Below are 25,446 nucleotides of genomic sequence, written 5' to 3' on the forward strand. Positions count from 1 at the left end.
GGAAAGCGCGCGTGCAACGAGGGGAGTCAGTGAGGCTTCCAACGCACCCCCGTCCGGGGAGCCTAGCCTTGGACTCGGCGTCCTGAAAGCGTTGCCTGAACCCAGCTTGGAGGTGGCAGGCGGCGTGAGGACTTGGGAAGCAGGGAGGGTCAACGGAGGCTGCTGGTGACCCGAGTTTTCGGGCACTAATCCCCGTTTCTCTTTCTTTCCCTGTGTGCTGTGTCTGCTCCTCTTCCCCCCACCCCCCGGAAGGAGGAGAACCGGCCTGATCCGAGACAGAAGCCACCTTTTGACCATGCCCCGGTGAAGGGGGGCGGACTTCGAGGGCAACTTGTCGTGGACTACCTGGGCTCAGCTAGCTTACGGAAAGAGGCGAGAGCCTGGAACTGCACAGCTCGGCCCAGCGGGGGGCTGTTGTCTATGTCTTCTTGGGGCGCCCGGCGGATCGGGGTCTCGGTTTTGCACGAAAAGCTCAGCGCTGTTGGCTTCAGGTGGCTGCCGCCGCCGCCGCCGCCGCCGCGGTCGCCGCAAGTGCCCTTTCCGCCGCTGGTGACAGGAGCAGAGACACAGGAGCAGGGAGACCTCAGAGGCCAAGAGGCATCGGACATGTGTCAGCACATCTGGGGAGCACATCCGAAGAGCCCAAGGGGAGATTTGCCGAAACAATTCAAACTGCGTTATTGATCTTGGGGGTGACTGTCCCTGGCCGGCTGTCGGGTGGGAGCGCGAGTGTGCGCTCTCTGGAGAGTGTGTGCGTGTGTGTATGTGTGTGCCGTGTCGGGCTCCCCCCTTCCCCCCTTTTTTCCCGTCGAGTGATGCACCTGGAATGAGAATCAGAGGATGGAAATAGTCTGGGAGGTGCTTTTTCTTCTTCAAGCCAATTTCATCGTCTGCATATCAGGTACTGGACGTGCTGGGGTTCCTGGCGGGTGGTGTGTTCTATGGTGGTGTTCGGAATGTGTGGGGTTTTATCATGTGCAGACATAGGGCGGGAAGCAAGGGGGTGGCACAGGCCTTTTTCATTCTGTGGCTTTGCTATCTTATGAATCAAAGACCTTCTAAGCCCAAGGGTGTGTGCACAGGCTAGTGTGTCCGCGCGCGCGCGCGTGTGTGTATGTGTGTGTGATTGTGTGTGTGTGATTGTGTGTGTGCGCGTGTGTGTGTGCTGCTATGGGTAGGATCTTTGTGGCGTCCTGGAAGGGAGAAGGGATGGAGGCTGAAAAAGAGGAGGCAGATGGGTGTTGATTTTCAACTGCTTTCCTGGCTGAGAACTCTGGCGCCGAAATCTGAGCCTTGGTAGCCCCCACCCCCACCCCTGGCTTCCAAAGTTCCCAAACTCAGTGGTTCCTGCTGGTAGAATGGATGCAAAGCCTTAGTTTGGTATCTGGGCACTTTAAAGAGACTGCAGGAAGATGTGGGACTGGGGAATACCTCCATGTATCTGCCTTCCCCAGATGCTGAAGAATGTGTCCTAGTGTTTGAAACCCACCCTCAAACACACCTGAAACAACACTGTATAAGAAATGCTGCTTTCGATTAAGATCTTAATTCCCAGTAGCAAGGATGTGCTGGCTCAGTTGCTGATTACAGGCTACTTGTGCCAGCTTGTGGCTTTTTTTTTTTTTTTCAAATGAGAATCCAGGGCGGGTGTTGAGGTGACTAAGGTGGCATTTGTGCCTGCCCCTGCCGGTATCTGGGCACCTGAGTATTCTGTGCCGGGAGGAACTGTCATTTCCAAGATGTATCTTTCTTGGTGCAGGAATTTAGGCTTGGAGGGAACTATGTAGACATTCCCCAGTCATTTGGCTCCTCCCACTGACCAGCACCCACACCATTTCTCTTGCACCTGCCATTTAAGCACTCAGGGTGTAGCCCATTTGCGGTTCTCTCTTCTGCCTGCATTCCCTCTGCAGAATTAGGGACTGAGCCAACTTCCCATGAAGTCTCCGTAGGTCGGTGAGCAGGAGCCCGGCCTCTCTCAGCAGGCATGCTGGAGCAGCTTAGTTGCAGGACAGGTTTTTATGCCTCCTCCTTTAGTTTTGTCTAAAATCAGACCTGAATCTGACTATTTAAGCCCCTCTGTCTTTTGCTTACTCTGAACCCGGTTCTAAATACTGCTGTTTAATTTCTCCAAAGACAGAATGGGAACCTGTTATGTGAAATCATGATGTTGGGAGCTTGGCCATCCTACTTAAAAAAAAAAAAAAAAAAAAAAAAAACATGTCACAGCAATACTTTAGAGAGTTATATCCACAGAGTAGAAAAGGGAGGTCTGGGGTCATTTCCTTTAACACACAGTGTCAATTTACTCTGTTTCACAAAGTAGGATTTCTTACTCTATTGTACTCTCTGTTTCAGTAAAAATATTGAGGTGATTTCTGAGGATTTCTGAGTCCTATGACCAGAGATGGACCGGGTGGCATTTCACAAGACCACATCACACATCTTTCACTGTATCTCTCCCTCTTTCTCTCGTTCCATATCATTTCTCTACCTAGAAAATGTACTTTTACTACCTCTCTCTAGTATCATGATCGTTTTCAGAATAGTCACTCGAGTTCCTATAAGACTGCATGTAGTATAACATTGGGTGAGAGGCTGGACTTCCTTAAGAATTCTATTAGTCCCCAACCTCAACCTTTAATCTTGCCAGGCAATGGGGAGGGGATAAGCTAGGCAATAGTCTGTTTTTAGCCTCAGAGTTATTAGTGGGATACCTGTCATGGCTGCATGTGATTTGGTGTGTCAGCAGCTAAATTATTCAGCTGGAAACATGAGGAGGAGGTTATTTCCACCCTAGAAGAACTCTGTATGGAGTGTGGCCTTTCACGAGTATTTACTGAATAATCATCATTGTGATGTAACGAGGAGGATGTCAGTGTAAGCAAATCTAGTAGCTGTTAACTAAACAGAACGCCAGGTTTCCACTTAGAGTACCCAGTGAGGATCTGCATTGATTTGCACTTCCTGGAGATGTGTGGGCGAAGATGCATCGGTGTGTATTTACACATCTCACAGTTGACTCCAAAAGCCCTCCAGTCCCTGCAGCCAAGGGGCTTTCCTCCTGGCAGCTCAGCTGCTTCTTCAGTGAACTTCATGTATGTCTAAATTATGATTAGTGAGATAATCATGACTCACAATTGCCACAGTTCAGGGACTTGAGCTCTTCTCTTCCCTCCCGACAGCCTGAGGATGTGGAGGAATGTGCTTTACTGAGGTTGAGTAGTGACTCCTCAGAGAGGCCTTCCTGGGTCTCTCATTCCTGTGTCTATGATTTGCAGTTTTAATTTACTCATGAATGAGTTTTGCCGAAAGGAACGAAACCCTCTGATCACAGAATCCACTATCATATGTTTTGAAATATAAATGGGGCGGGGGGCACTTTATCAGCATCTTAGGGTGAGCTCCCTTAGCCAGTAATTGGGTGCTAATCCATATTACATTACCCGACAGTGGAGGGTGATGCATTGTTAGGCTCTACTTCATTATTGGGGAGCACAGGCTGGGAAAGGCCAGTAGAAATCTGCAGCATAAACATTTTGCAGGAAGAAAGTATTGGTGGCAACTTTGCCTATGGAAGGTCTGTGTAATGGATTTCATTTGTAGCCTTTACTTTCAGGAACACTCTGCGCTTTGTAATTCAGCATTCTATTAATCCAGGTCCCACCCCTCATACACACAGACACATAGACCCCCCCACACACACACAGGGGCTGGGAGTTTGCTCTTTCTATCCTTTATTTAGCCATGTTATATAAAATATAGATGCTCGGGCTTGGTCTATTTTGCTGAAACAATCTGGTTGGCAAAAGGACTAAGAGCCCATTTGGCCAGGGTTACCTTGCTGCTGAGCAGGGAGCATGCATATTGTCCACTGGAGGGATCATACCAATTTTGGCAAGTTACTGCCAGCACAACAAAGCTTAAAAAAGAATGCCATGGTCTGAAAACTAAATGTAGATGTCATTTGTCTGAAATTGTAAGGTAGCAGGCATCTGTAAAGATACCAGGAAGGGAAGAAGGGGGAAAGAAGACTAAGAGGGAGAAAAGAAAGGAAGGGGGGAGGGGGAGAGAGAGAGAGAGAGAGAGAGAGAGAGAGAGAGAGAGAGAGAGAGAGAGAGAGACAGAGAGAGAGAGAGAGAGAGAGAGAGAGAGAGAGAGAGAGAGAGAGAGGAGAAGAGAAGAGGAGAGAGAAGGATGAATGTGTTTTATGTGTTTTTCCTCTCTGCCAGCTAGAGGACCATTCCCTTTCTGCAAAGACAGCCCAGCTCAGGGAGAATAGATGCTGAGCAGCACAGGAGGGAATTTCCTGGTCCAAAGACAGCTGCCTGATTGAATTTGTACACTGTCCTCTGCTTCTCCACTTATGTAACTCCACTCTGTGCCAGTTTGTTCATGGAAACAGCAATGGCCATTTAATTATAAGACAGCACCCCACAGTTTAAATTTGATGTAGGCACTTTGATTTGTTCCTCCTTAGAATTTGTGGAAGGTAATTTTATAGGCGGGGCAACTGAAATCCACAAAGGTTTGGAGAATTCACATCCAGGTCTGAGTAACAATGGCTATATATCCCTTTAAGTTTTGGTTTAAGACTTTTCACGTTTGATTTTTTTTTTTCTATTTATTTAATTTTATAAGTTTGCTATGTCTAATTGAAAGAATAACTCATGATAAATTAATGTTATACTTCAAGAACTTAGAATTAAAAGTTTAAAGCAGTTTATTCTGTAAATTTATACTGGAAAGCTAGAAATGTAGTAACATAACACCCGGGTTGGATTTAAATCTGTCTATCAGACGAAACTATTACCCAAGTGGCTCTGGCGTCTTCTAATTTTCATTCACTATAAGGAAAGGATACTTCATACCTCAGATACTCCTTTTCTCGCCTAAGAGCTAAAACTGTTTTATATGTAGAAAGGAAGTAATTGTAGGGTGCTGCATTATTATATAGCTTCAATGAAATGATAAATGCTGTTTAATCATTTTTCACTTAGCATAGTGTCTAGTACCCAACAAGCAGACACTGATGTCAACTATTATTTATTTTCTACACATGTTACTACATGGAAAGTTGAGTCACATAAAGTAGAACTTTTCTTTCTTCCCTCTTGGCTTCATGAAAAACATCAAGAATTATCTGTCAGAGACTATGGGGATGGCTCCCTTGTTAAAGTCCTTGCTGAGTTCAGGTCTCCCACAATCCTGTAAAAAGCCAGGTAGGCAGAGTTGGAATTCCTGTGTGAGAAAGCAAGACAGGCAGCTTAGCTGAATCAGTGAGCTCTAGGGTCAGTGGCAGGCCAGGTCTCAAAAACTAAGATGGAAAGCCATTGAGAAAGACACCCAGTGCTGACTTCTGATATCCACATACATGCACATAAACATTCATGTGCATATCAGTTCATATCTACATATATATAACACACATACAAGCACACGAACATGTGTGCGCACACACACCACACACACACACAGTAGCCAGCATATTTTGTAACATAGAGCATAGATACCATATTCAAGAAACTCTTGGGCAAACCAGAGTGTATCTTATTTGAACTTCTCATACAAACAAGACTAGTAGCATTAGATTTTAGTGCATCATCAAGAATGTCCTATACTTGTTCTTTTTTTTTTTTTTTACTAAATATTGAATAAGACAAGGTTTGGGACATCTTACATATCACCTAGTCACCTGTAGTCCATTGTACCAAGATCCACAGGGTTTTCCACATTCTTCATCCACATCCTTCTTATGTGTTATAGATCAGTATAGACTCCTCTTTAAAGCTCTTCCTTATTAGAAAACTGAGTATGTGTTTGCTATGTCTTGAAATATAATATTCCATTAAATAAAATCAAGTCCCACCCCAATAGGCTAATTGTGTCATTAGCAATATGACCTCCTTAAACCAGTAGTTCTCAACTTTCCTAATGCTATGAGCCTTTAATACAGTTCCTCGTGTTGATATGACCCCAAACATAAAGGTATTTTTGTTGCTACTTCATAACTTTAATTTTTCTACTTTTATGATATCTGATATGTGACACCTGTAAGGGTCATGACCCATAGGTTGAGAATTACTGTTTTAAAGTATTTTGCTGTGTGAAATGTCATAGTCAATGACAGACAACCATCATCTTAGATGAAAGTCTCCAGGTAGTGAGTGGAGAGAACTTTACCAAGTAATAGAAAAATCTCAAGAGTGGAAGAGAAATGTCCATGTGGAGAAATTCCCTTGGGTGCAGAGAGGTTGAATAAGTGACATCTGAAGACAGCAGGACCAAACACCTGTTTCATCACCTGCATTAAGTATTTCATATTTAGATTTAAGGCTTCAGTTTAGAGGAAATCCAAATGTCGTAAGTTTGTAAGATAGAAAGTCCTTAAAGAAAGAACATGGATGCCAGAAAGCCCATCCCATGACCCAACTCTACTCTAGTCATATACATGGTATAGGAAATTCCTTAGCTTCTTAGTTTCAGGTTTTTCACCAGTAAAACACAATATTTATTTGCCTTGTCTATTTCTAAAGGATTATTTGAACCAACACTAGAAATTATAAAGCATCCTTCATGTTTTGCATATGAAATGTGTTTACATTATTGGATGTACCAAGATTAAAACATAGTTATAAAAGCAAAGTTGAGAGGCATGCAAACAATATGAAGTAACTTAAAACTATATGAAAATGCTTAATTGCTTAGGTGTAGTTTAGTATAGTGCATTGGTATGTTTAATGTTAGAAAGCATTCGGAATGATATTCAATTGTCTAATACATGGTATAAATACTATAGGTGGGGAAAATGTGACCATGAAAGAAAACAAAGATAGTAGATGGATGTTTGAGTGTGGAATAGATGAAATGGGGATCACGTTAGCAAAGAAGCAGGTATGAGTGAATTCCCAGAAAGGAATGCCACAGCAGAAATCCAGGGTTTGCTTAGAGAGACACTGTGGTATCAGGAAGAGCCCTGTTAAGAATACAAAATACTAGAAAATACACTGTGCAAACACCATTTGGGATTCTCTTAAGAAGTATGTAACATCTCATTAATTCAAAGAATTGATCATTTCATACTTGTTTGCAATTCTAACTGCTTTGGGTCTTTAGTGACTGTTGACCACTTCATGGTTCTGCTGCACCTGGCATAGCTTGTACCTATTTGGGATCATAGACAATTCGGGGTTTATGATGTAGAGAGGGTTGAGCTTTCTCATTTCTGTATGGAGAAATGCAAAGTTGACACTACCTGAGGCTGTAGTTAGAACATGGAAACTATGAGGATAACAAAACAGGATTGGTTTAATGCCTAACATAATCTGGACTACAATAACAGTGGGCCAAATTCTGCATGTGAGAGAATCAGCACAGGCTATGGAACAAACGGAAGCCCACGTGTGAAGAACAAGTTTGTGAGCCACTGTCTGGTAGGTGATTTATGTGGTAGTGTTGGAGAAATAAAATAGACTGAGTGGGACAGCCACTTTTAATCTATAAAGTGAAGATTGGACACACACATACAATCTGCCCTTGTGTCTGGCATGCAGTAGTTGCGCAATGAATTGAAGCTAGCCCTCACAAATAACCATACTCCATCATGACTGATGTTAATAACATTGCTCCTAATACTTAAAAATGTTGTTTTTGTAAATGCCATGCAATATTTCATTCATTTTCGGTGTTCAATACTGTTCAACACACACACACACACACACACACACACACACACACACACAGAACAATTCCTTGTTTTAAGTATTTTATATGATAATAATTATAGACTATATTGGGAGTGTGAAGAAAAAGCAGTTAGCCCTTGGTGTACGAAAGTGAAGAAGGAAATTTATATAGATAAAAATATCTGAACAAGAAAAAAAACATGAGATTTCAAAGTAAAGGACAATATAGTAGAGGAAAACCATAAGGAAATAATATGTTCATAGTACAAAGCAAAAATGTCAAGAGTGAAGTGAACTGGGCATATGAACTCAAGGGCTTCAATAATGTGCTGGAACTAGGGTTACAAACCAAGCTGCAGTTGAAAGGAAGGTCTCCCAAGCCAAGATGAAATGTTGAGACCTTAGTATTTTTGTTACAAGAAACACAGGGTACAAAAAGAAGTATTCTATTTTGTATGTGACTTACACAATACATTTGTACTTTAAATATTGGAATCAATAGCCTAGAAATCAAACTCCCACTTCATTCTTCACCACCTTTATTCTTCATGACAGAACACATAGAATTACCTTTTCAAAATTCCAGCAATTAGCAATATAGTGAGTTCCAGCCTTAAACAAAAGAAATACCACAAAACAACAACAAAACAACAAAAAGCCCCAAATCCAGCAACAACAAAGATCTCTAGCTTCCTACATCAGTTATGACAGTGTGGAACATTCCAAGGGGCAGGCGAAACACCGCGAGTCATCTTCCTCACTACTGGAACCCAGCCTTACCTTGATTTTTTAACCCTTGGTGTTTCCATACAGAGCAGATGAAAACATTTCGACAATGAACTCAAATAATAATGATTGTCCTTGTTAATTAGATAAGGGCAAAGAAGGAATATCCATACCTTTGTGTCCTGAAGCTTTAGGCTATGCTACCCTTGCAGGAAATAGGTGGTCAAGCCACTACCCAACATTCTGCATCAGTTTTACCTAACTGTGCTCTGCATAGGACATTGCATGTTCAGTTGGGAAACCATGTTTGTGATCCAACAAATTATACACTCATTGTATCCTTTTAATTGTACAGTTACTAAGAAGAGGATATCTACATATATATATATATATATATATATATATATATATATATATATATATATATATATCCACCTATCTATCATCTATCTATCTAATAATCTATATATCTATTATCTATCTAATAATCTATATCTATATACCATTATCTATTTATCTACAGATATATAAGTACATACAGATATACAGGACTAAAATAAAATGGTTTTCTTTGTTCACCCCATTATACAATATCTATTGAGCCCCAATCTTTTTTAGGTATGTGGAATCAATCTGAATGAGTCAAATATTGAAATTTCCCTGCAAGAATGTATTATATGCTAAGAGATGAATTTTCAAGGTGTGTGGTAAATATGGTAATAGGGGTAAAGATAGTGAGAACAAAGGACTATCTGACTCATTTTGCAGGTGGTGGCACGTAGGAAGAAGAGGGTAGCACCGTTAGAATGCTTGGGTTGAGTCTCGTTAGTGTTAGTATTAGTGTTAGTGTTGGTTTGGAAGGTTCGTGCTGATTAACCAGGAGGGGTAGGATAGAGCAGCAGTACTGGAACCAGTATCTGCAAAGGCAGAACAATGAAACGGGTCACTGTGAGTCCGGTGGGAGTTACAAGGGTCATATGATAACTAGAGAGTGGATGAGGTCAAGATGGAGATGTGCTCAGGAAGTGTGGCTTCAATAACAGTGACACTTGGTGAATAATAATGCTGGAGAAAACTGCCCAGTGCCACTCTGTGTCAGAAAGGTCTTGGTTTGAGACCCAGGAGAGTATGGTGTTTGATCACTCACTTCATTAGGAAGAGAAGAGTCAAGAACATGTTTATGGCCCCGGTTTCGCCATGCCCCATTTGGCTGACATCACTAAGCATTTTCCAATGTTGTTTCTGGTTCCAGATGGCTTCCCAGAACCTTTTGAAGAAACACAGGTATAGAGCACAATGTTCACTCTTATGATATAGTTTATTACTGAGCTTCTATATTTTTGGGAAAATATCCAGGAATCTATTGTTCTACCAGTGTTTTAGAACATCTCAGACAGCACTTAATTTACTTTATTACTGAACATTTTCTTCTGTTTTTGTCTTTTTTCAATTTTCATCCCAAGTAATTTTGAATACAACTTTAAAAGATCTCTAGCATTCAGAGCTTGTGGGAGGATCTTCCAGTAATAGGAAGGAGTCTGGGACTACCTTTATTACAAAGCCATGATTGTTCTTTATTAGTGGGATTCCACTGTTAATAGGGTATCTGGGGATTGGGGTTGATTGCATTTGCATGAAGGAGCCATCAGGATGGCAGGAGAGAGATTATCCATGGTTATGAAGGAGATAACCTACAAATGTCTCCCCCTCCTCCTCCCGGTATGGGAAAGGTGACAGTTTTGTCATAGCCGATGCAGAATTCATCCTTAACTCTGTCCAATACTTCATGCCCAGTGGCTTAAAGGGGCTGGCAGTAGGAAATGAAGCTTGTGACTTTCACTTCACTTTTTCAGAGCCAAGTTTTGCTGGCTCTGCAGCACATTTGGCAGTGATGTCAGGGTTGGAATAAACACATTTACTGGAGGATATGAGTCAACATATTTCCACTCTGCTCCTCCCCTCTGCGTCCTCTCTACATACACTGCTACCTTGTACTCTCAGTGAAAATAATATGGATGGCAGAATTTACTGAGTGAGTGAAGCCCTTTCCTCTGAAGTTGTGATTAACAATGAATGATTCATAGGGCTCTAAAAATCAATGCTAAGGAATAATATTTACAGCAGGTTTCTTTGGTTTTCTTTTCTTGGTGATTAATATGCTTGTTTATTCATTTAAATAAAAGCTAATGAAAGGATCCCTCTTATAATGTAGGAATGGTGCAAGCATATGGTAAAATATAGTGAACAAAATACATTGGTCCGTGCAGAATGTACGTTATGATACACAAGCAGTGCAGTTTGGATTTTGCATTGCCCAGTCTGGTGCGGGGCATTCAGAAGAGCCCCAATATAAACAAATCAATTAATACATAAATGAGCAGATAGGAGTGAGTTAGAATTACTTCTTGACTCCAGAAGATAGTAAGAGATGAAGTAATGTTGTCATGAAGCTAAGTCAGATACCAGTGTTGGGTGTCTTCTTGCTTCTTCCCCGAGCTTCTACTGGAAGATTTTCAAACTTTCAAACATGCAAGGAGTAGGAGAAAATTAAACTGGGTGACCTGTTGGATAGTTTTGTCTTTCTTTCGAAAAAGGAACTTGTAAGTATGTTAATCACACCATCCGTATTTGAGGTAGGCACTCACATTTGGCTAACACACATTTCAGCTCTTTTGTGTCCTATGACACCAGAGTAAAGAGATGAACTTCGAGATTTGGGGATTGATTATTGTTCGTTCATTGATGACTTTTCTGTCTCTGGTAGAGGGGATTCCAAGATATGCCATGTTTTGCATCATGGGAGAAAATTAGCAAATCAGGGAGCTTACTGTCCTTTAGTTAGTAATTTATTATTCAAGGGAAAGGTCACCCTTTTGACCCTTGATACAGAGAATTACAGGAAATGACTGGTGGCTATGGTGTTTTCATACTTGTATAAAAAATGTTACCTCTCATGCTCTTTCCCACCCTGCTATGATGGTTAAACCTGGCAAAAGTCACTTAAGGAGGGAAGAGTTCTTTCTGGCTCATGGTTCTGAGACAGGGTCCAGTGTATCTGGGATGCCATGGCAATGGGAATATAAGACAGCTGGTCACATTGCATCTGCTGTCACAAACCAAAGAGCAATGGATGCTGGTGTCCAGCTTGTTTTCATGTTTTAATTAAGTACTGGAATTATCCATTTTGCTGTCCTTATTCAGGGTGGGACTGTCCCACCTCAACTAGCCCAGAATTAAAATGCTCCCTCAAGGCAAATCTGAAGTTTTTCTACTAGGTGATTATAAATGTAGCTAAGCTGATGGCTGATATTCGCCAACATATGAATTCTCTAGATTTTTGTAAACAACAAGAGTAGAGTATCTGACTACTTCTTACTGGAGAGAAGAGCTACCAAGAGCCTTGGAGCCAGAGTAACAGAGTGGGGCTGCTGTAAAGGGCAGGCATTCTCACCAGATTGACCTTAGCCAGGGTGTGGAAATGACCACCTGGATCATTTTGTTGTCTTGCTATTTTAATTATAAGAAAGGAGATAGTTTAAAGTCAAGATGTTCTTCTTGTTAGCATCTGATCTTGAGAGTATGTGGTCAGAAAACAAAGCATCTGAGGTCATTCTTGTTCCACTGCTTGCCCAGGGTATGAATTTCGATGTCTTACCTTGTCAGCTAATTCACCATAATAACCCAGCCCTCAGCTGCTGTGACTCAAACCCCTATAGCGTAAAATACAAAATGAAATCTCTCTCTCTCTCTCTCTCTCTCTCTCTCTCTCTCTCTCTCTCTCTCTCACACACACACACACACACACACACACACACACACTAGGACAGTGTTGTACCTAAATGATAGCTACTTGCAGTCATGGAGATATGAGTGGGTGTGGTCTTTGATGTTCTTTCTGCTTCTGGAATGGCTGGGAGTACGTCAAGTAAAGTGTTTTATTGTGCTACAATTGCAGGTAAAGCATGTGGAGGTAACTAATGAGTAAATGCTTGTTAAGCACCTACTATTTAGGCTAATTGTGTATCCAAATGAGATGCTCTTCTTTCATCTCTGCTGGTTGCAAGGCAGAAATTATAGAAGTGTTTTGCAGCCACAAACTTGATTTTTACTGCGACTCACTGGGTTTATTTTAATGCAAATAGTGTAAAAGTGTCAAAAAAAATTAGGAAAGAGATTTGATCCCTATAGACAAAATTTGTTTTTACCAAAGTTTGAAGATTACAACTTTCATATATCCATGCTTTTGAAAACTTTATTTCTCATGTGGCTTCATTACTGTAGCCGTTCTGGAAATCTTGGATTCAGATAAATCCCAAAGTCAATGACATAAGACTCGGAAGCTCCTCGCTCACACGATTTGTCCAGCAGCTGTCAGCATGTGTGTGTAACAGCTTGGAGTCTCTTAGCTTAACTTTGTGCCCAATTCAGGGCAAAAGGTTTGATGAACAGTTAGTGTCTGCGTTTAGGTTTTATTGCTGTGAAAAGACACCATGACCATGGCAACTCTTATAAGAGAAAATATTTAATTGGGGCAAGCTTACAGTTCAGAGGTTTGGTCCATTATCATCATGGCAGGGAGCTAGCAGTGTGCAGGAAGAGACATGGTACTAGAAAAGCAGCTGAAAATTCCTTATCTGGATTGGCCTTTTGAAACATCAAAGCCCACTCCAGTTCCTTCAACAAGGCCACACCTACTTGACCAAGGCCACAACCCCCAATAGTTCCACTCCCTGTGAGCCTATGAGGACCATTTTCATTCATATTGTCACAGTTGGCTAATATTACTTCTTGTTATATTTTTTTAAAAAAAAAAACTAATCGATGTATCTAAAATAGCATCCTTCAATAATGATTTTCTGCTATTTAGTGATGGGTTGTTTCAAGTCTATGCCTTTCTGTTAGCTTTTCATCTCTATATATCGTGGCTTCGATTGAATTACTTCCTTAAAATAATTTCAACAAATTGTAATTTCTCACTCACAAAATTTCATTTGGTTTTGCTATGATAACCCGATTATAAACTGTTCATAAGCTTCTGGATATTAACCCAAATTTATATTTAGCCTGAGAGTGTATAAAGTATGGTGAACTTCCAAGTTTATTTTAACAATGATACCCCCTATCCTAAAAGCTACTTAACCAAAACCAAATAGCTCTGGCATTAAGATGCCACTTCAATTTGCAAGTCAGACCAGAGACAGAAAACTACATGTAAGAGCGCAGACCTCTCTTGGGTCTAGAAGTTTGAGACTTGGATAATATTTCTGGAACATATTTTTATTAAGATACTGAGGGTAAGAGAATAAGCCGATTTGCAAAAAAAAAAAAAAAAAAACTATATTGGGATATTGGGATGGGAGTTTGGACCTAACATGATTATTGTTAGCTTGCTAGCTCTGTAGAGCGAAGTCCATCACCGACCATCGCCTTGTAATCAAATTACAATTCTATCCTACCTAACATGGCCATGGTAGAGTGCTAAGAGGCTTTTACAGAGTTTTCATTGATATTAAATGTCTCTAACTCTCAAAAGCCAAAGTAGAAAGTTTTAAAGTGTAGAAATACCTCTAGTGTATGTATGTGTCCAGGGGAGTGATAGGTGTTTTGTGTGTGTGTGTGTGTGTGTGTGTGTGTGTGTGTGTGTGTGTGTGTATGAGTGTATAAGTGCATGTAAGCATATGGTGTGGATGTCAGAGGACAATATGGGCTATTAGTCCTCACCTTTCACTTTGTTTGAGGCAGAGCATTTTATTGTTTTTCTGATACATATTCCACACTATCAAGCCTTTTAAACTTCAGGTGATTCTCCTGCCTCCGCCTCCCATCTCCCCGTGGGAATGCAAGCATTATAGACATAAGCACTGTCTGGCCATCACTGAAGCAGTTCTGGGATTTACACTCATGTCTCTTTGGTTGTTTAACAGGCACATTTACCCATTGGGCCATTTCCTCAGCCCCAGGCAGAACCATGAGACTGTAAGCAGAAAAGTGACTTTCTAGTTGGGAAAACATGAGATAGGAGCATACAAGGATGGCCTAAATTATATTTGTAGGATGATGATTTTTGTGACATTTTAGACTAGACCCTGGGGACTGATGTAAGGGTATACACTGGCTGCTACATTAAAAAAATATATTTGTTGAAAACTGTATATTCTTTTTTTTTAATTTACTCTTAACTCTGATGATAGTGACTGTGTAACTTCATCTCTAAGTAAGTGTCATGATGTCCTTTGGAAACTGCAGTCAATAGCATCTCTCTGTAATATTAAGGAAGACTGACATTTTTTTTAAAATGTAGAATACTCCTTGAGCTCTAGATCGTACTTGGTGTATAGCAAGGTTTTCTAATTGTTATGGTAGAAGCTAAAGAAATGAGACACTGGGTAAAATTAGGAATTTGGCAATATTGTGTAAAACATGGGGATTAAATGAGCCAATGAATGTGAAAGCATTTAGCACAGTGGCTGTGTATAGACCATAATCAGTTAAGGTTGGTTAAATTTGATTCATTCAGGGGAACTAGGATGTTTGGGGAATTTTAAAGGTAGAAAGAGGGAAGTTAATATGGTTTTTACCTCAAAGGATCTTCACAGACAGTTTACTGGGTTTCACTGTACTTTATTTTTGTTTATTTAATGGACACCTTTTCAATTTTGACTATGCTTTAAACTCATCAAGGTTTCCTGTGTGTGTGTGTTGTCTCATGTCACCCTGTAAAAGCCCAACTTTGGCATAAACAGAACCCTGATCCAAAGAATTTTCTTACTCTTGTTATCATCAGCAGCACGATCCTCCTCCTGTTGCTCCTTCTCTTCCTCCTTCTCCTCCTCCTCACTATTACTTTGTAAGCATTGACTGTTGGCCAGAACAATAAAGAAATTAAGTATCATATGCTAATCCATTTTCAGGAGCAAATACTTAACCTTACATGCTCGAAGATTGTCACTCCCTTTTCTTGCAAACTGACTTCTTTATTTTTGCTCATGAATCACTCTTGCTTGCTTTCTCCAAGCATTAATTTGTGCACATAGCAACCTCAACAACGTTTTCTTCAATGGGTTTGCAAATGAAAACATAGCTTTGATTTGGTTTAATATTCACTTGGGGGAAGGATTTTTTAAAATGATAATTAAGTGCTGGGCTAGAGCTGGCATTGTGACATGGTTCATTTTTAAATATTAGGTCTGAACAATTTAGCAAAATGGTATAAAAGAAAAACCGACATGAAAAAGGATAGATGATGAATGCTGCCTGTGTTGATGTTAAGTAAAAACAAGTAAACTGTGCCCTGGGTATTTCTTTAGGGAGTCTATTTTAGAGATTTTTTTTTTTCTGAACATGCAGGCTTTGTGTGAGACTTTTTCCCCCAGTCACGTTGGCAGAGGCTGGATTACAAGCGAGAATGCAGAGTCTAATGGCCTGTTGTGACTAATCCACTAAACCTCTACTTCTGTTTCTCTTAAATTGATTGAATTTAGAGAAGCTGAAGACAGACCTGCACCAACTATCCTGCTCTTAGATCTGTATGATGTAATGAGTCCCGAGAGCTTCAAAGGCCACACAAGTGGGGACCTGGGAACCCTTGTAGAATGTCACCACACTGGCACGACTTCTCTTAGCAACCATATAGTGAATCTCAATGTTTTCTTTCATTATCATACATTTTTTAAAAATGCCTTTATGTGCACAGATCTAAAATTAATAGAATTTGGGATAGAGTGATAGCTGGGTGGTAAAGAGCGCTTACCCTTCCTGCAGAGGATCCAAATTAGGCTCCCAACATTCACTTCTGGTGGCTCACCACTACCTGTGACTCCAACTTTCAGATAATCTGATGTCTCTGGTCTCTGTAGGCACCTGCACTCATGTGAGACATAGAATGTGTGGGAACTCCCCCATGGATAGTTGTTACTAAAACAATTTCAGGTTGACAGTGTCAAGTGGGGAAGGGATGAAGAAGTTCAGTACATGGCCACTGGAGCATGTGGTAGAGGCTCTAGATCAGGAAATGGAGTTCCGTACGAATCAGTGGCCAGATAAAACTTTCAAAGGTCTGCCCTTAATAACCTACCTCCTCCAGCTAGGCTTCTCCTCCTAGTACTCTACAGCATCCTGAAATGGACTCAGTCAGGGAAGATGCTGCAAAACCTGAGGCCCAAGAGGAGCATTTCAGTTTCAAACTATGACATCTACAATCGAACCAAAGGCTTCCAAAAGATGCATGAATAAAAGCAATACCTGGGTAGTCCACTTTCTTCAAAGAAAGTATTGGTTAAATTTTAGACAAAATAGTCAAACATTAAAACGGTTTTCTATGCTCTTTTTAGGAGCCTCCTAATCATTTGGCGAATAAGCTGGTAGCTTTTACCTCCTAGAGCAACTTACCCAGTGTCAGAAAGCCAACAGGGATATCTTGCCCTCTGCTGCCCTGGGTTTAGATGCCTGTTTTGTTGTTGGAGGAGCTTGAGTCGCTCTGGTCCTGCCCTGGCAAACCTTCCAGTGAGAGTCATTCTTCCCCGAGGGATGGTTTGTACTCTGGATGCCAGTTTGGCAGGGAGTAGCAGACTTTCTGAATCTACTCTTGTGCTGTTAGCTTAAAAAAATAAAGAAAAGAATTAACCCCAGTATTTTGAGACTGAAGGTCAGGCTACACTCAGAAATGGAAGAGTCACCTGGAGAACAAGCAATTTTAGAAATAACAGCCTGAGAAATCAAACCTTTTCCCCTGGTGACCAAGATTGGCCAGACATACATCCCAGGCAACGAGCCCCCTCTATACCTGCACTGAGAATTTTCTCCCAAATAAAAAGTTGAATGAGTTCTGCAGGACACTGGGAAATGATTGTGGCTCTTCCTGAACACACAGGGCACAGATATGTTGGGGGAAGGTGTCAAGTAGTAGAGGGCATGGGTTCTGGCAAGTACTGTCAGTAGCCAGAACCCCTGCCCTCTCAGTGTCTGCATTTGTTCTAAAATCGTAAGGCAGAAGAGCTTGTAAATCCAAAGCAGAGGCAGCCATGTAACAGACTGATGACCGTAGCCAGCACAATGGCCCATTTCATAAGCAGGAATGAGCGATGATTTCATTCCAAATGGTTTTGCAAACAGAGTCAAATGACAAAAACTATTTCATGGCATTAAAATTTATAAAACCAGATTATCGTCAATCGATAATATTTTATTGTAATTTATCATTGTTTATTTATGTATGTCTCTCATCCGTAGCTACTGTCACAGGAGGCTACTATGCAAGGGCCAAGAATTCGTGAAAGAACCCGTGGCTGAAAAGCCTACATTATTTGCTCTCAGGCTCTTTGCAGAAGAATAATTGCAAACATGTGCTCTAGAGAATATGTAACAATTAAAAACAGTTGTATAAAGGGTACAACAGAATAAAATGCAGCTGTTTTGTCTTCTGTTTGAGGAATTTGAAAAAAGAGTATGTTCTCTTATCTACCCCCGTCACTATTAGGATAGAAAACTTTCCATCACTCCTGGATTCTCTTATTCCTTTGTACTTTTTTTTCTTTTTGTACCCTTGCAATCAAGGTTCTGATCTCTGTCACTAAAACAGCTTTGCTGTGGCCATTTCCAGAGCTTTCCAGAGGGCTAGAGACTGCTGAGGGAGGGTTATATGGAGTTGTGAAAACATAAAGCTGAGTTCCCTCTTCCATTTGATAATTTCTCAATTCACTCCAAACAGCCACATTGCTGGAATAGTGGAAGCTACCAGACACTGGGCAAAGAGCTCTACTTATCTCACTGGATCTTCAGCGCTCTAAGGGAGTTCTAACTCACGATCCACTTAGACTGGTAAAGAACACACAATCATTTCAATGCCCCCAGAAGCCACAGAGCTTGCTCTTGGAGTAATTAGAGGCTAAGTCTGAGTCTGAGCTCTGCAATTTTGATGAGGTGGTAGGATCAGGGAAAGTGACCTCCTTCTGAACCCTCAGATTTCTACTTTGTAAATGGAAAAAAAAAAAAAAAAAAAAAAAAAAAAAACTAGTTCAGGGATGGTAGTGGCTCAATTAGCAAAACACTTGCTTTGCAAGTAAAAGGACCTGACTTTGATTCTCAGAAACCCTGTGAACATGCCAGACAAGAGCATGTGAACTGCACTTGCAATTCTAGTGTTGGGGAAGTTGAAATCAACTTCTGGGCCTTGCTGGCCAACTTAGCTCCAGGCCAATGAAGGACCTTGTGGGCCTCATGGGAAGAACAACATCATCAAGCAGCCAAGGCACTGAGGTGGAGAGGGTGATTGGGAGATGGAGCATCTTCAAGGAAGCAAGTTGAGGGGGTGGGCAGAGGGAGGGGAGTGGGGGGAGGGTATAACATTTGAAATGTACATACAGAGAATGCCCAATAGAATTTAAAAAAGAAAAGAAAGGCAAGATGGTTGGGATTCCTAAGGAACCACACCGAAGGTTGACTCTGATCTTGATACACATTCCCATACTTGTTTGAATGCCCCTGCTCTGTACACACATATACTCATATACATAAAATGTAAATAACCATTTCACTAATGTTAAGAGAAAGAGATGCCTCATTTAGTTTAACAAAAAGCATATGTCTTTTAAAGGTTAAGCTAAGGTTTGAACTCTGACCTATCTGAATCTGTAATCTTAACTTTTGTCATCCTGCCACACTTGATCCAAGGTTTCCTACAAGTTGACTCCTGGGAGCACCTACATTTTATAGAAGAGTGAAATTCAAATGGGTTAAATAACTGGTCCAACCATTCAATGACTTAACAGCTAACATTCACACATAAGTGAATAGTCCAGTTAGTGCCACCCATATACACAGGGGATTAGGGCCATCCCTTGGAATTGTCATTTTACCATGAACCACACTCCTAAAGAAAACTGACTCTCCCTCCTCTAGCTAACAGCTGCTGTCAGTAGCTACTCAACTTGTGTACTATTCTCTTCTTCATGTGGGACTACTGATTCCCTTGTCCTTGTGTAGGTCTTATTTGGGAAACTACAACTGTCACAAGTTCAAAGTCAAACACTTGTATACTGTCAAGACCAAAAGACAGAGTTTCTTCCAGTCCTCCTTTGCCTCTGGCTCTTATAGTCATCTGTCTCCTCTTCTGCATTGTTCCTTGGGTTGCTGGGAGAGAAGGTATGAGCATTCCACAGACACTTGCACTCCTGTTTTTAACAATTGTGACTCTTTCTAATTTATTCTAAGGTCAATAGGAAAAGTCAGTACACATAGAACAGGTTATTAAAAGATGGAAGGAAGCCAAAAAGCATGGCAGTGTTTATTTAGTATAACAGCATTAAAAACTAGCATCTCCCACATCCAGTTCTTGGGTTGTTTCTGTCCATGTTATAAGTGTAGTAAGAGTCTCAACTTTGTTGGACGAATAGGCTTTGTGAAATTGCTGTGGTTATTCATTTTTCACCCACTGTTCATTCCTTGATTTATCAAATAAATTCTCTGTTCACTAAATAAATGTTTACTGGATTTGGGTGTCAAACAGTGACAGCTGTTTTTGGTTTCCATTGAAAAATGCTGAGAAAAAGTTAGAAAATTTTTTTCACCATGTAATTTTGGCTTCTTTGTTAAACATCAGGTATCCACAGGTGTGTGAATGTACGTCTGGGTCTTTCATATGATTCCATTGATCAACATGTCTGTTCTTATGCCAGTACCATGTAGTTTAAAATACTTTACCTCAGTAGTCCAGCTAAATTGAAATGAGGGATTGTTATTTCTCCGGAAGTTCTATTATTGTGCAGGACTGTTTTAGCTATTCTGGGTTTTTTGCTTTCCATATAAGAATGAGTATTGTTCTTTGAAGAGTTGTAAAGAGTTGTGTTGGAATTTTAAAGGGAATTGCATTGAATCTATATGTTGCTTTTGATAAAATGGTCAATTTCACTGTTAATCCTACTAATCAATGAGCATGGGAGATCTTTCCATTTTCTGATATCTTTTCCAATTTCTTCATAGACCTGAACTTCTCGTGTCATACAGGCCTTTTACTTGCTTGGTTAGACTTCACATTAAGGTACTTAAGATTACTTGTGGCTATTGTGAAAGGTATTGTTTCCCTATTACTTTCTCAGTCTGTTTATTGTTTTAAATAGGAAAATTACTGATTTTATATTTTAGTTAATCTTGTATCCAACCACTTTGCTGAAAGTATTTATTAGCTTTCAGAGTTCCCTGTTAGAATTTTTTGTGGTTAATAGTGTATACTTCCAAATCATCTGCAAATAGCAATACTGTGACTTATTTCCTTCTTTCCTTTTTTCTTTCTTTCTCTCTTTCTTTCTTTCTTTCTTCCTTTTCTTTCTTTCTTTCTTTCTTCCTTTTCTTCCTTTCTTTCTTTCTTTCTTTCTTTCTTTCTTTCTTTCTTTCTTTCTTTCTTTCTTTCTTATACGCCCTTGGTCATCTTCAGTTGTCTTCTTGCTCTAGATAGAACTCATAGATTGGTGCCTACACAATAGTCACCAGGGAGGCTTCATCTAGCAACTGATGGGAACAGATGCAGAGACCTGCATCCAAACATTATACGGAGGGGGAAGAAGGATTGTAGGGGCCAGAGGTGTCAAGGACAGTATAAGAAAAGCTACAGAATCAACTAACCTGAGTTCAAAGTTGCTCAGAGGCACAGAACCAACAACCAGGGAGTCTACATGGGACTGAGTAGACCCTCTGCATGTATGTAGCTTGGAATTCTTGTGAGACTCTGAACAATGAGTGCAAGGGCTGTCTCAGACTCTTTTGACTGGTTTTAGGGTCCCTTTCTCAGACTTGGTTGCCTAGTCCAGCCTAACTACAAGGGGACGCGAGGTACCTAGTTTTACTGCAATTTGATATGCCATGCTTGGTTCATATTCACTGGAGGCTTGCCCTTTTCTGAAGAGAAACAGGAGTGAATTGGAGTGGGAGGGAGAAGGGAGGTTTGGGGGAAGGGACTAGGAAGAGAAAAGGGAGGAGAAACTGCAATTAGGATGTAAACATTAATAATACAAATTGAAAAAGTTAAAAGTCAAGAAATCTATACACTATGTCTAGATGTTAAGTTATTGCTAGTTTGCTACTTATCAAATCACAGACACACATACACACACATATACACACACACCACACACACATGTGCATGTGTACATCCAAGGCACAAACACACTCACAGAGGGATTTATCCTGGAAAGAATAGATAAGCTGATGCTGGAAGCTAAATAATTCTAAAAAAAAGAAAAAAGATGCTCCAACAATTTACACCTAAAGGTACTTCAAAGTGGACACTTTAAAGCTGAATGTACATGACAGAAGTAACCAAAAGAGTGATTTTAAATAATTTTATCATATTAATTCTAAACACGAAAAAATTAGTATCCTCATTTTACAGGTGAAGGAATTTCAGACTTAGAAAATATGACCATGTTCACATGAATGTGAACAAAGCTTTATGCTGAGTCTCAGGGTATCTGACTCATTTTCCCGTACATAGTGCCATCCTGCCTAACCTGCTTCTCATATCCAATATGAAGGGATAAAGACTGATGTGTGTAAGAAACAGTCTCCATTTAGTGGGTGAACTTATAGCTTTCATATGTAAAATGAGCTATAGAGATATGATGCATCGGATTGCTTTCGATGGACTTGGAGGAGGATATGCTTTTATTTGAATATGCCTAACAATGTGTCTGCACAATGATCATTATTTCACAGTGAAAACAGGAGGAGCTCCACTGTTAGATAACTTCCCGTTGTCTTTAATGTATTATGTAAGGGGTATATATAAGTCTGGCTCTTCAATTTCTCCTCTTCTTCACCCCTAGTTGTGTCTGTGATGTGGTCAATGGTATTCTTTCCGTCAACCTGAACGATGTCTTTCTAGAAACCACATGAATCAGAGAGGAGGGCTGAGGTGATTCTCTAAAATCACCTCTGTAAGCTTGTCCACTGCAGTGGCTCATTGACCACACAGAAAATGCTGGCTAGATTGGAAACCCCGACACCAGAAAATCACCGTGACTGCTCGCTGAAGCAGTTTGCGTGCCCACAGTTTCTTGACCAATGATCCCAGGGCTGCATCTTGTGCAAATGGCTCTCAAGTGTTCTGCTCCTTGGGTTTGGGGAGCTGCTATTTGTGTAATTCGTGCTCAGCAGTCCTGTTGACAGATGGTGGAAGCTGCTCATTAAATCAGAATCCTCCTCACTCCTAGGGCCCCAGGCATGTTAGGAGACAGAGTTGGTGGTATTTTCTAATGCTGAATAGTCTACAGCTCAAGAGCAAAAGATAAATACTCTCCTTCATCATGCATCCACTAACTTAAACCTTACCGAGCCCATTCCCTCCATGTTGACAGGAAACATTTAGAAAAGTGAAGTGAAGTGCTTTTAGGCACCAGCTCCTCCATCCATCACGTTCTCTTGTAATACGACAGCCTAGTTCTTTTTTTTCCCCCTTTGAGACATCTTCAAGTAGTGCTTTATGTCAGTGACACACAGCATTTTGATCTCCTCCCCAAAGACCTTTTTAGTCCTGAGTAATTTTGATTTTGTAGCAGTTTTAAGCAAGGTATTATTCTGGAGATTTTGGTGAAAGAAAAAAAGTCTATGCAAACATGGGGGCTGATCTGAAGCCAAGATAGTTCAGCACAGGAGGTAAGTTTTATGCAAACTGGCTATGTTAATAAGCTCTATATTTGTCCCAAGAGCCATGAGTGAGCCCTTGGATTCTGGTTGCATATGCTCATGTTTGTAATAACCATGAAGAATTGACTGTTAGTAAAGAAGAAATTGACCATGGACGCCAGGACAGGCCAGTGGGGAATTTCTAGTGAAAGTCTGGGTTAAAGATGGAGGCCACATGATGAAGTTAGTAGTTTAGACAGAGAATGATGGACAAAACCTCATTTTGTGTGAAAGATTACAGCCTGGTTGGTCTCAAACTTTAGGCAGTACTCTTGCTTAAGCCTCTCGGGTGATAAAGGACAGGCATTCACCACTATGCCTGGCTCCGAATTTGGAGCTTTAGGGCATGATCAAAAGAACCTAGTGGATTGCTTGTAGTGAGGCTGAATGAAGCCTGTGTCCTGGCTCATAAATCATATAGATGGCAGGGTGTCCCAAGAGCAAGGGCACAATGGAAGATGAAGCCCTGGTATAAAGAATGGATTTGCACTGACTCAATACAAGAGTCAATTATGAGAGACAATTATGAGAGACACCTGGAAGAAAATGTGGACCTGCAGGGATATTATGAAGTAAAACAAAAAAAGAAAGGGAGACCCCTTTATCAGAAAATATACAGCACTCGAAACCAATAAATCTACTATTGTCACTACCTTTGACTAACATTGATTAGCAACCTTTATTTCTTATATGTCTCTAAGACATACACCAGCCTTCACATCACAAATCACCCCTGTGGAGTTGAACATACCACAATTCAGAGGCACTAAACCATTGACCTGAAATTAGAAAGCTAATGAGTGGCCAAGCTATGATTTGAACCCAAGTTTCTTTTGGCCTTAAAGAGCAAATCGTAACTCTTGAACAAAGCCTTAGCCCAGGTGACAATTGAGCAGGTAGGTAGAGAAGTAGAACAGTAGGATTTAAAAATAGTAAGAATCCAGTGGGAAGTCACAGTAAGATGATTTCTTTATGAAGTGTAGCTCTGTTGGCTTTGAATTATAGATGCACATCTACTTACAATTTTGTGTGCAAGTGAATAACTTTAAACTAGAGATAAAATAAATGATATTGACAACATTGAAGAGGGAACCTGGACAATAATACAGAAAAGAGCTCTTTAAACCTCATTTTACTTTTTAATTTATGATTATTCTGATTTGCCAATGAGACAAAATTCGAATCCTTAGCTCCTTCTTCCTAACTAACATGACGTATCAATATACCTTTATAATATGTTATAGTCTCATTTCACACTGTTCTTCTTCCTCTGAACATCCTAACTTTTGATCCAAACAGCTCTCCCTACTGCCCTTCTTCCTCCATTGTCATAGTCACTCTTCAGTAAGTGGTTATAAGTTGAGTATTTATTGTGTTCTGAGTACTGTCATAAGCCCTCTGTATAAAGGATGGACATTTTTATGAAGTGATAGATGGTTATAATGCATGGTCTATATTCATTGCACTGTACTTGGAAATGCACTATTAAAAGCACTGGACCTAATGAAAATAGGAATCTTATATATGGGCTTTGTCCTAAGGAGGTAAATTCTGAGCAAACTAGACCAAATTTCAAGTACATATAGGAGCTAAGCTTTTCTAGCAGAGGAAAGGAATATTGTTAACAATTCAGTGGCTACTTGGAAAATGGAAATGTTGACTTGAGCGGTTTCTAACATGTGACAGGTAGGTTTTATGTGTTTCCTCCTTACCACATTTTGCTTTCCCCAAATCCCAAAGCTTCTTCTGTTGCTACCTCTTTTTTTGCTTCCTTTCAGTCCTTTGCAGAGTCTCTGGATTAAACTCTTCTTTGTGGACCTCTGACAGCTCCACTCCTGCCTTGCTAACTACTTTAAAAAATAGATGTTTAAAAGCCTTCTGTAGATCTCCCGCGATGTTATGGCTGTCATGCTGTGTGAATGGAGACTACCTGCCCAGAGGACGGGTACCCCGCTGCTAGAGACCCTAGAGACTCCAAAACGTGCCTTAAGAATTTTCACCATGAACTGTGCTAAATAGGACAACTTGGTCTCATTCCCTGGGATTAGTCACCTACTGCATGCCTGCCTTTGGCAAGGAGCATGGCACCAGCTGTCTCCTGTCCCATAGGATCAGGTGTGGACAAGGCAGTGAAGCAGGCAGTACCTTGCAGTATAGTTCAGGATTAGACTGATTCCAGCAATCTGAAGCTTCTGATATCTCATTGCTTGTATCTGATGTTCAGCCTGCTCATGGCTCTTTGGGACACATACCTTGAGCCTTAGCTGTAAGGCTGAGTTAAGTCACCCTACTCTGTTTTAGGGTCTGTCCCAAAGGCATTTTTTCTGCTCTCTCAGTATGGTCCTAGGCCTAAAGTAAATCA

General features: G+C 40.7%; 1 protein-coding gene across 1 annotated transcript in view; it reads left to right on the forward strand.

Annotated features, from left to right (window-relative positions):
• The first annotated feature begins 336 nt into the window (after positions 1-336).
• CA10 (carbonic anhydrase 10) overlaps positions 337-25,446 on the forward strand; it is a 463,444-nt gene continuing 438,334 nt past the window's right edge. Inside the window, exon 1 of the mRNA XM_080924326.1 lies at positions 337-901. Within this exon, the coding sequence (XP_080780452.1) occupies positions 841-901 (61 nt within the window). The 5' untranslated portion in view covers positions 337-840. The remainder of the gene's footprint in view (positions 902-25,446) is intronic.

Source organism: Micromys minutus (assembly GCF_963924665.1).
Source record: "Micromys minutus genome assembly, chromosome: 10".
Classification (NCBI taxonomy): domain Eukaryota; kingdom Metazoa; phylum Chordata; class Mammalia; order Rodentia; family Muridae; genus Micromys; species Micromys minutus.